Consider the following 12241-nt stretch of genomic DNA (forward strand, 5'->3'; position numbering starts at 1 on the left):
CTAAATTGAATTGCAACTTCGTTTGTCCAGGCTTCACCTTTTAAACTAAGACAGATAGAGCTACAAAAAAAGGGGGGGGTTCTTTCTCTCCTGAGAGAACAGGAAGTCAGAGGTTTTAATTAACCATGATTACAATATTCGGCTGACCTGATTTGTCTCACCTCTTCCTCTTCTTCAAGCGGCAAACCAGCTGACACCCTGGCAAGAGAACTTCAGTAAAACTAGACTAATTTCAAAAAGAGCTTGCCTCTGTTATAAAACAAATTGACCCTCCACCAGATCTGTCTGAAACACATTCAACAGCAAGATTAACTCTTGGACAAAGTGCCACTTTCCCAAAGCAAGTCTTCGGCGAGAACTGTTTTTAAGTAGCATCTCTTCACTCTCAAGAGAGAGCAGTATTAAGGCACATCTTTCACTGAGGACCAGGAAGCAAGGTTCTAAAAATGTCCCCTTCAAAGTACGTTGGAAGATCTAGCATCTTCTGGAAGATCTGGCATCTTCCTTGACTGCTCATAAATCATTAAGAGGGATGATCCAAGCATTTAATCCTGAAAGAATGATTAAGTGTCTTGTGATGCTGAGTAATTATCATCCAGGTGAATTCTGTGTGTGGAAGAAGAACCTGATTACCAAACCAATTTAGGGGAAGGAATTCTCTTTACCTGTATCTGCTTTGGATCAGAATAAGACCTCTAAACTAGGAGCCCAGAATCACAAGTTGGCTCATAAAACAAAGGAAGAAGAATAGTTATTGGCTAACCCGATCAAAATCTCTCTAAAGAGGAATAAAGCAAAGCAACACACAGTTTAGTCATCACAGATTCTTCTACACACTTACTTAGTAAAGAGCATCATTACTTACTGAAATGTAACCTTGGAACTTGTGCATCCTTCCAATTTACACGACCCTTCACCTGGCTCAGGTGTTGGGGGGGACGGGCTGTTGAATTCTGCCTCCAGAGTTTTCTTGTTCAAGGCTGTTTTTGTTACACTGGATACAGAACCCAACACTGGCATGGATTTGGACTCTGAGGTGGCTAATATCCCGGTTGGACCTTAAAACCAAACACATACCTCAAGTTTAATAATTCTGTGCAATGCTTATTAATATGGTACTGAAAAACAGATTAGCCGAAAATCTCTCAGGAAGTGAGAAGGCCAAGTTTTGTTAAAATTTCGAGAGCATGCTAGAAAATGTTCCTGTTAGAAATATGCTCCGTTTGGGGGGTACTACTGCTTTTCAGTGCACCAGGACCAAGCTGAGAAATTATGTACAGACCTTTAAGAAAGCACAAAAACCCAAGCCATGGCTCCCTCGCTGACCAGAGTCCTTATTAATACCGGAATTGTGAAAACTTTTCTTCTCAGAGCATGGCTTTCTGACAGCCCTACTTAAACCATTTGGCCTCTCAAGAGTTAATTCTTCCCAAAACTCAGCTCTGCGTTTTAAATAGCAAATGGAACAATGTCAAAAGGCTCTTTTTAAAAAGGCTCCTGAAGGCTTCTTAAGCATTTAACAGCTTTTATGAACATTTTCATTTTAATGTGATTGAGAAGTAAGTGGATTTATTTCCTGTTAAAATACAGACATAGGATTCTAAAAATTAAGTGGCAAAGAGTTTGGCTGTTTATCTTTTGGACCTTTCTGCTCTTTGGGATCGGACTAAATGACTGTAATAGGGCTCATTACTGAAATTATTGGCGTACCAATCCAAAACTCCCAGGCCCTGAAGCAAAGTTCTTCCGTTACTTGTTTTCTATCTTTAGTCAGAAAGACCCTACCCTAGCCAGCTTTTTCCAAAGCAAGATTCCAATATGTCTTCCTTGAAACCTCAGAAGAAATTTTTGTAAAACGTATTTATGTACTAAGTCGTAAATGTGTATGGATAAAATTAAGCTGGAGAACAACCTTGAGAGGTACCACTGTAAAGAGGACATAACTTGGGAGTCTTATTCCTTCACAAGTGTCAGATCATCTCCTAAAACGGAGGGCAGTAGGGGGCACAATCCAAAATGCTAGCTGATCCTTGGTCGTTAATGTTGAACTCTGCCATGTTTTCCTCACATCTGCATGTGAATGTGTCTGACGTATCCCAACAGTATAACCTATCCGCTCCCAAACTGAAGTTCTGTGATGTTCAAAACCTCCGGAAAGAGGGGCTGGGCAACCGTTCTGCCGCTCTGTGTTCCCACCTCCCACGGCCTCCCTCCCTGGGGGAGACACAGACCCCCCCCCCCCCGGATCCAGCGGGAAGCAACAGCTCCCAAAACGTCAGTCAGTTGCCTTCCTCCTTTATTTCACTTCTAGCAGCTGGGCGAGGAGCCTGTGACATCACTGAATATCCTGATGCAAAAGACCTTTCCCCTCCCACCTAGGACAAGCCTCCTGGTGCATGGGATGTGGGAGTGAAGAGAGAAGAGCTGGAAGATCAAGAAAGATCCTGAAAAAATACGAAGTTGAATTCAAGATTTGCTTCTGAGCCGCTCTATTCTGCCCTTGGGCAGTTGCTGACTACAAAGCTAGACAGCTTTAAGCAATCTGTCCTTGTACGAAAGCAGATCTGCTTCTGAAAACACCAACGCCCACTTCCTCTTCTGTAAATGAGGCCCGCTACAAAGGACAGGGAGTGGGTGAGCTGAGCCGAGCTCTGATTTTTCTTACATACCAAAAGAAACAGGGGCGCCTGGGTGGCTCAGTCGTTAAGCGGCTGCCTTCCGCTCAGGTCATGATCCCAGGGTCCTGGGATCGAGCCCCGCATCGGGCTCCCTGCTCCGCAGGAAGCCTGCTTCTCCCTCTCCCACTCCCTCTGCTTGTGTTCCCTCTCTGGCTGTGTCTCTCTCTGTCAAATAAATAAATAAAAACTTTAAAAAATAAATAAATAAAAATACATAATATTTAAGATTATTATTATTATTGCATCCTGTTTAAGCTGTCCAGTGTTTTCCAAGAGGTACTTGCTGCTGTTTGAAATGTCAGCTCGGTAGGCCAGGAGCCCAAAGTATCAGATAGGTCTGATAAGAGAAACTAAAGAGAAAGGTACTTCACTGGCCCTGGAGGGAGATAGCAACTATCCTGGGATTGGCTGTCTGCAAAGCTTAGGCTGTCCCCACCTCTCTCACCATGCTTCCTTTCTCCACTCTTGTGACCTCCCATTAGCTTCCCCATAAGCCTTTGTGTGCAGAAGGAAAAAAATCTCAAGAGATTCAAGTGTACCTGAGGCCATAAACCTATCAAATTCATCTCTGTAATCTGCTCCCACCATGCAGGGTGCAGCTGTGCTAACTTTAGCTTCTTACTCCCTTCCCCCTACCCCACCCACCCCCCCACCTTTCCTGGATTTTCACTTTGTCATTCCATGACCCTTATAAAAAGGTTTATTTGGCAAATACCTCTAATAGTTCGATGCTAGAAAAACAGTGGTACCATCTAAAAAAAAAAAAAAAGTATGATTTCTTTTTCTAGATGATAGAGTTTGTAAGTTTGTTTCCTCCTCTCACCCCCCTCCTTTTTTTTTTTTTTTGCTTTGGCTACTAGGGAGCTCAAAAGAAAATTTCTACTCAGTTACAAGTCACTCTCCCCAAGATGGTTCCTCTAAACTCTGTCAGAGTTCTTGTTTCTCTATCCAAATACCTATGATTCTATTGACTATATACCTTATTGTAATATCCCTCAAATGATACATTGAATATTTATATATTGTGAGGTATAATAAATAAAATGAAAGATTCTCAACCATGCCTGTACAGTGTGTTCCTTTCTTTCTCCATTCTCTGAAATATTCAAATTCCCATCTTGACTAAAATGAAAATGTTTCCTGGTTTCTCCCATTGAATACTAACTCTGAAATAGCGCTGTACATCTGACCGAGTTCACGAGTGAAGTCAGAATGCTTCCACAGGAACAAAATACAAAATGTAAATGACAGAGAACAAAAATGGGATCCACCAAGTCCTAAACAATAATGATGGCTATATGAATACTCCAAGGATGAAATGTTGCAAGAAGTGATTGTCACAACAGGAACAATGGCTCATTGTGGAGGCTGGTAAATGCTTATAAAGCAATTCTAAGAAAAAAAAAAATCTCTTACAGCACAGCTTAATTTTCCTGAGAGGTGGTTATTTTTTGGGGGAAGGAATTCTTCTATGATACTAACAGCAGAATTTCCAGACCAAACTAAAACCTGAATGGCTGATTTTTTTTAAAGAAGAAAACAGAAGTTTCAACTTTTTATAATAAAGGTTTGGCTGCTATTCTGCTGCTTCCAGTACAAAGAACCAATTTACTAAATTGTCTCAGTAAAATCCCTACATGGAAACTAGAGCTTGATTAACAAAAACCCAAATCCCTCCTATTCTAGCAACTTAAACTTGGTAAACATGACTCAGTGCAAATTTAAACTGTTACAACGGACCAACTGGAGTTGACTGAACCGAGTCTAAAAGATTCAGCTAAATCTAAAAGATTTAGCTACGGCTGCTGGTTAATTTTACTTTGGAGTAGTTTTTCAAAGCCAGCCTCCTGGCCACAAGGGAAAAAGCTCATATGGGTTTTTGCTAATTCCCGTGACCAAGCGGATGGGAAAAAAAAAACAAAAAACAAAACGGAAGACATACAAAGTTAGTTCTGAGGTCTCATACCTGCACATCATGACCCAGTCTCTGAGCTCCAGACTTGCTCAGATAGTTGTTTCCAGCTGGTAACAGAGCTGCCATTTCTCGTATGCAGAGACAATGGACAGAGTACACATGAAGGATAAAGACGATGCCTCTGCATTCGTAAATGATACGTGATTCCCACTCTGACTACTAATCCCTGTGCACTGACTTGGTGCCATGCACACTACTAGGCACTTTCCATACACTGACTTACTCAATCTTTAGAATAATCTGATGAGCCAGTGCTTTTATTACCCTCATTTCACAGATAAAGACACTGAGGCACAGAGAGGTTGAGCAATTGAAGGGCAAGCCGCTCGTAAATGGCAGAGCAAGGATTCAAACTCACACGGTCTGGATCCAGAGCCTGTTCTCATTGCTACCCTATTGTCAGAGCCCATTCTAAGTATCTGTACATGGGGGCATCTTGCCTCAAGCAAGCCCAATCTCTAAAACCTTGATTAACTGCAAATAAATAAACATATGAATAAGCAAAAATACGTAATTTCTAATGAGATATCTATCCATAAGTGCCTTTGCTAATCCAATACTTCTCACTCACATTAAAAAAATTAATAATTATAAAAGATCATTTCATGTTAGAAAGGGACTTAAGGGCAGATGTTTCAGAGAGGAAGAGAGAACTGCGGAGAATTCAAACCAGCTTACTACTGCTATCTGCTTCTGCTGTCACCTTTCTGCGACGCAAAATCCTTTCTAACTCAGTTTCACTGTTTTCAGTGTCAAGGGATTTTAAGCTTCTTGAACTAGTGGATTTGTTAAGTGTCCCCTAAAGTGAAAACAAAACAAAAACAAAAACAAAAAGGTTAATGTCTTAATACAATATACAAAAGAATATAAAAATCAAACCAGCAAAACATTACCAGAATTTGAACGGAATTAGGAAACAGAATGAATCTGCTGTGTATCTATATATAGATTATTTTTTAATGTGTGTACCTTCAACAACACAGTGTTGGATCTTTTAAGAAGATGCTACTGAGGGTGTCAGATGTTAGCTTTCACATCCAGAGAACAGTACAAGAACCCGTCTCGATGAGCTAACTGTGAAACTCAGTGGTGGGAAGGTACCTGCTAGTTGACGGTGAAGATTCGGATATATGTTGATCGATCGTGGGGAGAAGAGAAGCATACAGTGAACTCACCTTCGAAGGTTTTCTTGACACAGCAGCCAAGAGCTACTGAACCCAAATCCTCGTGGCACTGAAAGTGTGTGGCTGAGTCTTCAGAATGACCCTAGCTCCACACCTGGTGGCATGGTGTGGCAGGTGCCACAGGAGACACAGGACACTCTCCTGCAGCCTGGCCAAAGAAGGGCTGCCCTGAGCACCCCCTGACTTCACTGTGAAGGAGGAAGGGTTACAATGACCCAGGGCACCAAGGAAGGGCCGGCATCGTAATTCCATATTCCTAACAGAGGAGGCAGTGAATGTATTATCCAGGGCCCAGAAGATACTGATGGAAACAAGAGATGACATACAGCCGTGCACCTGCTGAACTTGGTACTGACTTTCAAGACAACGGAGGAAGACCCAGGCGGTGGCTCCCGGCCCTGGCTCCTCTGGGAAGCCTGTTATGGAGGGAGAACTATGGCTTTCTATCTCCCAGGACCCGTCAAGTGCCTGTACAGAACGCTGGGTGACACACTTCTCATCCGGTATGTAAGGATTCAGCACTGCACCATTACCAGGGGTCCAGTTTTCTTCCATAAGAAATGCCCACTATTGGCGCCTGGGTGGCTCAGTTGGTTAACCAACTGCCTTCGGCTCAGGTCATGATCCTGGAGTCCCAGGATCGAGTCCCACATCGGGCTCCCTGCTCAGCAGGGAGTCTGCTTCTCCCTCTGACCCTCTTCCCTCTCGTGCTCTCTGCCTCTCATTCTCTCTCTCTCTCAAATAAATAAATAAAAATCTTTTAAAAAAAAAAAAAAGAAATGCCCACTATTTCTTTGAAATGGCCTTCCTTAGCTGGGCTACGTGCTTGGGGAGGGGGGAAGCCAGGAGATCCACAATCTCTGGATGTCAGCAAGTCAGAACCTCTAGTCTGGCATAACTTGCCAGACTTCATGCCACAATCAGAGGCAGCTTCTGTCCCCCAAGGCTAACAACCAGGCCAGTCTTCTCACCTCAGCTCCCTATGGGTTTGCCTTAACCCTGCTCCTGCCTCCCCTGCCAACTTCCTGAAGGACTCTAAGAATTCTACTGGCTAAAAATGGTAACTCATGTTTCTTCTTTAGCCTATAAAACAAAAACAATAGCTTGTAATATTAGGTAGTTACAAATCTCACATGATACAGGTTATTATGTTTTGTTTAGAAAGGCTTCTTCCCTAACTGGGTAAAGGCTCTGAGAAACAGCCTGTGGGGATGGGGCAGGGGAGGGGGCTGACTAACAAGATGAGGAGATGGTACTCTTTTGCTCTCAGCTGCCCAGCTAAGATCAGTGTGTAAATAAAACACGCAGATAGGGCTCATACTGTAACCAAGCATACGATATTCCACCCCCCAAGGATCTCTTCCTGCTTTTCATTTATTGCAAAAATTCATAAAATATATTCAAAGGAAAATCACATTACATGTAACATATGTAACAGCTTATTTTATAACTTAAAAAATGGGATGATGTGGTTTATGTGACAGTTAATGCAGATCCGTACCTGCTCATCAAGGACTTAAATACTAAAATAGGATCAAGACTGATAAGATAAAGAAAACAGAACTAAGCCAATTAAGACAAATTTGAAAAAATGTATTGGAAAAACTATCCCCAAATCATGTTTGCAATTTTTAAAACTTACCAGCTGTATCATTTGTAAACAGATATTTGAAAAATGTAAGGCCGTTGCTATTACAGGAAACTATTACACTGTTTGAATGTCAAGAACATTCTTTGATTTTTCCCAACAGCTGGAGTCAATTCAAGAAAGAGGTCTGTGTCTGTGTACACGAGCATACACATACGCCTTGCACCTTTTGAGGAAGAATTTCTCTCTCACCATAATCTCAACTTTTCACTTGAATAACAGCATTAATTCCCCCATATTCTGATGGTGCTGAGCCACCCTCTCATCACACCTGATACTGAAAGATTCCGTCTTCCAAGTTCTCATCTTTGAATCTCAAACTTTTTTTCTCCATCCATTGACTGATGTGACCGATTCAGCTAACACAGGAGTAAACTTTAAATATGCAGGCACTTACGGAGAAAAGAAAGATTTCTACATGACTCTCAGTTGAAATGATCAAGGAGCTCAGCTGATAAAGTACCAAGACTGTCTAAATTGTCTATTTATGTATTAGTCATAAGGTCTGAGAATCAGAAATTCACTTAGAAGGCATGCGGTACACAGAATTCCTTCACTTTACAGAGAAGAGAATTCAAACTCAGTGAGCCTTGGGGTTTCGGCTGGGCCCCACAGTAAGTCAGTGACAGGGCTGGACTTGAACATAGCTCTTCTGATTCCCAAACCACTGTTCAATCTTAGTCCCCATGTTGGCTGAATGTTTGTAACACCAACTGATCTAATCGTCGGTGGCAAAACCAACTATTGGATGATTCCCTCTGAAAAACTGAGGATGTTCGGGAAAAACCTAAAGAGAATTTCTTAGAGGTTGTTTTTATTTGATTTAGAGGCAACTGAACTTTAAAGAGACTTTTAGATTAATTTGTATGGATTTATTCTTCAGAAATCGCTGTTCCCACTTAGAGTGACTTTTACATGACTGGGGTGATTGGGAAGTCTCCAAAACCTCCAAAAAAAACCTTGTGTGACCATGAGAAATAAACTGTAAGTTTGTTAAATCTACAAAACATACAGCTTCTAAAAATTCAGTGTACACAGGGTTGGAAAAATAAGTTCAGTTGACGCTGGAACTACAGCAATTGGCTTGGAAAGTGTCCACATCCAAACAGAGTGAGATTTTCCAAATCCCAAACCAGAGACGTGTTTCTACTTGTGGGCTAACTTTCAGCAAAAAGCCCAGTTTCTGCTGGTTTTCCTCTTTTCTGTTCTACAGTCGAACTGAACATGAGGTTTCTTAGGTTTCTTGGCCTCTCTCAGCGCAGGTGCTGGCTCTCGACCACAGTGCACCTCTGGGAGGCTTTCCACGCTCCTGTGCTTTGCTGGGACTAACTCTGACAACCCTAACAGTCTGCAGGACAGCAAGAAGCACCAATAAAGCCCCACCAAAGAGGGGCTTCCTTTCTCTCTCTCTCTTACAAGGAGTTGTATGGCTTCTTGGCCCCAAGTGACTGGGGGGTTCCAAATGACCCATCATCCCTCAAAGGGAACTTCTACGGGGGTACTGGAGAGTTGCCATTTGGCAAAGAAGAGTAGGGGACAGCACCCTCAGTTCCACTTTTTAAAAAACTTAATGCAAAGCTATAATATTGCCAGATTAATAGCTATTAGGAATACCTTAATGCCAGACAAGGCACAGAAATCTAATGATAAATCCAGAGGGAGGAGGATGGGGGCAATTTGCAGAAAAGAAAGAAATTTTGACAATTTTTTTAAATTTGTAAATTATTTCCCAAAAATCTATGCTGCAAATTTCTCTCCTTGAAGTGGCACAAAATTATACTGAATATGACTGGATAGTGAACGTGATCTTTAAGAACAACACTATAATTCAGTAAACTTGTTACCACCCAGCATCATCAGGGAGTAGGATTATCTTGGCTAATCAAGTACCCTCTGTATCTCAGACAGACGTCCGACTGTTCAAGTAAACCTAATTTTTAAAGAGTCAACCTCAGTGTACTCTTTCACTAATGATCAGAACTCTACTCTGGGGCATCTTCATGAAGAGGAATTAGCATTCTGATGTGCAGACAACGAAAGAACCCCGCATAGGGAGTTCTCACTGGAGAACAAGGTTTTCTCTTCAAAGAATCCATTAGATAATAACCACATACTTTTTCAATGGTCATCATCCTTTATTCCATAGGTGGACCACCACTGTGAGCCAGGCTATATCTCTCTTTAGGACTAATTCCACTCACCTAAACCTAAAGCAAACTAATTAAGCCATTCTGAGTTCAGTCTGCTGTTCCATGCTTGATGAAAATAGTTTTGTTTACCACAATTATGTGGATGTCTACATGCAATGCATAATTAGCACCGTTAACAACAAACACGAGGATACTAGTTCTGTACCTCCGCCCCCACATTTGGTGACTTACTGTGCATAATAACTGGTATTGAGACTGTAACAGGATCTAAGAATAGAGCTCTTAGTACCCGAAACATTTTATAAGTGAGGCACTTGTCTCTGATGGCAACTGTCGGACAGGCCAGGACTCACTCATTCTGTCGGCAAAAGCTCATAGTTTGCAAGAAGAAAAAATAGCTGGAGATGGGCATTAGGCCTGTTCTCCAATGGATAGGAGTTACCTTTAGAAAATGAAATGAGTAATGGGGTGCCTGGGTGGTGCCGTCAGCTGAGCACTCGACTCTTAGTTTTGGCTCTGGTCCGTGATCTCAGGGTCATGAGATGGAGCCCCACCTTGCGCTCCGTGCTCAGCAGGGAGCATGCTTGACATTCTCTCTCTCTCCTTCTCCCTCTGCTCCTCCCCCTCCCCATGCTCGCTCCCTCTCTCTAAAATAAATGAATAAATCTTAAAAAAAAAAAAGAAAGAAAATGAAATCAGTAACTTAAGGACAGGGACTTTTATCTTATTCTCCAATTTATCATCAAATAATTTTTTAAACTATGAGGAAAAGCAGACTGTGACCTTGATTCCTGATACTAACATATCTGGGTAGGAGCTCAGATTGACATTTTGGCACCAAGAGTTCTACTTCTGCGCCCCCAAATCAAGCACTATCCATGTAATAGACTCTACTGTGTTTCCATTCTGGCCAAGCACGCCCTCATCCTCAGATCTGGTCACTCTGTCTTGAAGCTGTCAGGCAAGGACTGGAGGGCAAGAACAGGAAATAACAAATTTTGTGAAGATGTAACCATTCTTCTAGAATAGAAACAGCAGAGTATTGATGCATAACACATATAACATGCCCGATGGAGGAGTCCATGGCACAATCAAGAGGAACTATCCTAAGAATTAAGGATTATTGTGAACAAAAATAAAACACATCAAAACCAATTATTCTTAAAATAGATTTAAAAATATTCTTTCAGTTTCCCATAAACTAAATAATAAAACCAAGATCCATTCTTACCAGTATGCCTTTGAGCTCATTCACGGCACTCTCAGAGCCTTTTGAAGATTCTGGCTACAATTTTAAAAAGAAAGCACAATTAATAATTCAGTTTAAAAATACCAAACAGAGATATTTACATGGCAAAGTACTGGCAGCTTCTATTGACTATTTTTTTTTTAAATTAGGCCTATGTCTTACAGTTAGGAAAAAAGATTAGACAGGTTAGTGCTCCTAAGTAGCGGCGAAACAGAAAATTAGGGGAAGTAGTCAAAGCAAGAGGAATCAAGCTCCCATCTTCTAAATGCCATTTTGTCACTTCTTGTCATCATCATACAGAGAAAAGGTTTGGTAAACACCAGACTTCAAGGATTCAATTTCAAATATTCAGAACTTTTTACAATAAGCGTAGCTGGACGGGTGCCCACAAGCGAGGGGCAGGAGGGAAGGCAGCAGCGCAGGGCAGGCAGCAAGCGACCGGGAAGAAACGTCTCTCAGCTCCGGTAGCTCCAGGGGACTGGCGTGTCTGGTTTCAGGCATTTCATAACAGCACTGAGTCAGGAGCAGGGGTCAGCAAAGAGCCTGGCTTCACAGGAGAATGTTAGCATCACTGGCCACCGAAGCAGTAAGAGAGGCCTTAGAGGGTGCACATGCAATCCCTCCGTCTTACTTGTGAGGAAAGGTGCACCTTGAGAAAGGTTGTATTTGAGTCTTGATGACAAGCCCAGTTGGAATCTGGCGTCTGGCTATGCCATGAACAAAATAACTTGAAATGAAGCTCTGGGGAACACTCGCCCACCCCACAATACCTGAGAGTCTCTGTGGATCCCTTGGCTAACTTAGTGAAGGGAAAATCTGGCACGAGGTTCTCAAAGACCTCTGATCTACCCTGTACCACCTCCTTTCACAAAGGACAGAGATGGAGAGAGACCCTACAGGGAACTCCCTGGCCTCTCATTCCTGGAAGAGGTAAAGCTAATTTCTCTCTCATCGAGATGGGAAGTGATCAATAGCGACCTATAACCCGTTCCTCTCAAAAGCTAATAAAAGAATAAGATCCTGTTCCCATTTTTTTTTTTAATGGACGTGAGAGAAAGAGGGAGAAAGGGAGCAAGAGAGGGAGAGAGGCAGAGAGAGAGAGAGAGAGAGAGGTCTGCTGCTCAGGTACAAATTGGACGGAGACATTCCACTGTCGTGGTCTACGCTTTCTGGGAAACACACGTGTCATCTGCGCCAGTCACAGGTGCCTGTCACAGGTGCCAGTCCAAAGCTCCAAGACACTAATCACAACCACAACAGTATCCACGACGACATCCAGGAATTTAGAAAATATGCGGTTAAATTAGTGTTCGCCAGGCAGGCCTGACTTGTGCAAGTACGCTGTGCAGGGGACAAG

The 12241-nt window shown here is 42.3% G+C and overlaps 1 protein-coding gene across 7 annotated transcripts in view; it reads right to left on the reverse strand.

Annotated features, from left to right (window-relative positions):
• Window positions 1–12241, reverse strand: part of SHTN1 (shootin 1) — a 105261-nt gene that overhangs the window by 17177 nt on the left and 75843 nt on the right. For 5 of the 7 annotated variants that reach the window (XM_027591574.2, XM_027591576.1, XM_027591577.1 and 2 more), the window contains 3 exons: window positions 10867–10920; window positions 5332–5452; window positions 866–1058 (listed from right to left, as the gene is read on the reverse strand). In XM_027591574.2, the coding sequence (XP_027447375.1) occupies window positions 866–1058; window positions 5332–5452; window positions 10867–10920 (368 nt within the window). Of the gene's footprint in view, window positions 1–865; window positions 1059–5331; window positions 5453–10252; window positions 10604–10866; window positions 10921–12241 lie in introns of those variants that run through there. The other 2 variants (XM_027591579.2, XM_027591580.2) reach the window with 2 other exon arrangements.

Source organism: Zalophus californianus, chromosome 15, assembly GCF_009762305.2.
Source record: "Zalophus californianus isolate mZalCal1 chromosome 15, mZalCal1.pri.v2, whole genome shotgun sequence".
Classification (NCBI taxonomy): domain Eukaryota; kingdom Metazoa; phylum Chordata; class Mammalia; order Carnivora; family Otariidae; genus Zalophus; species Zalophus californianus.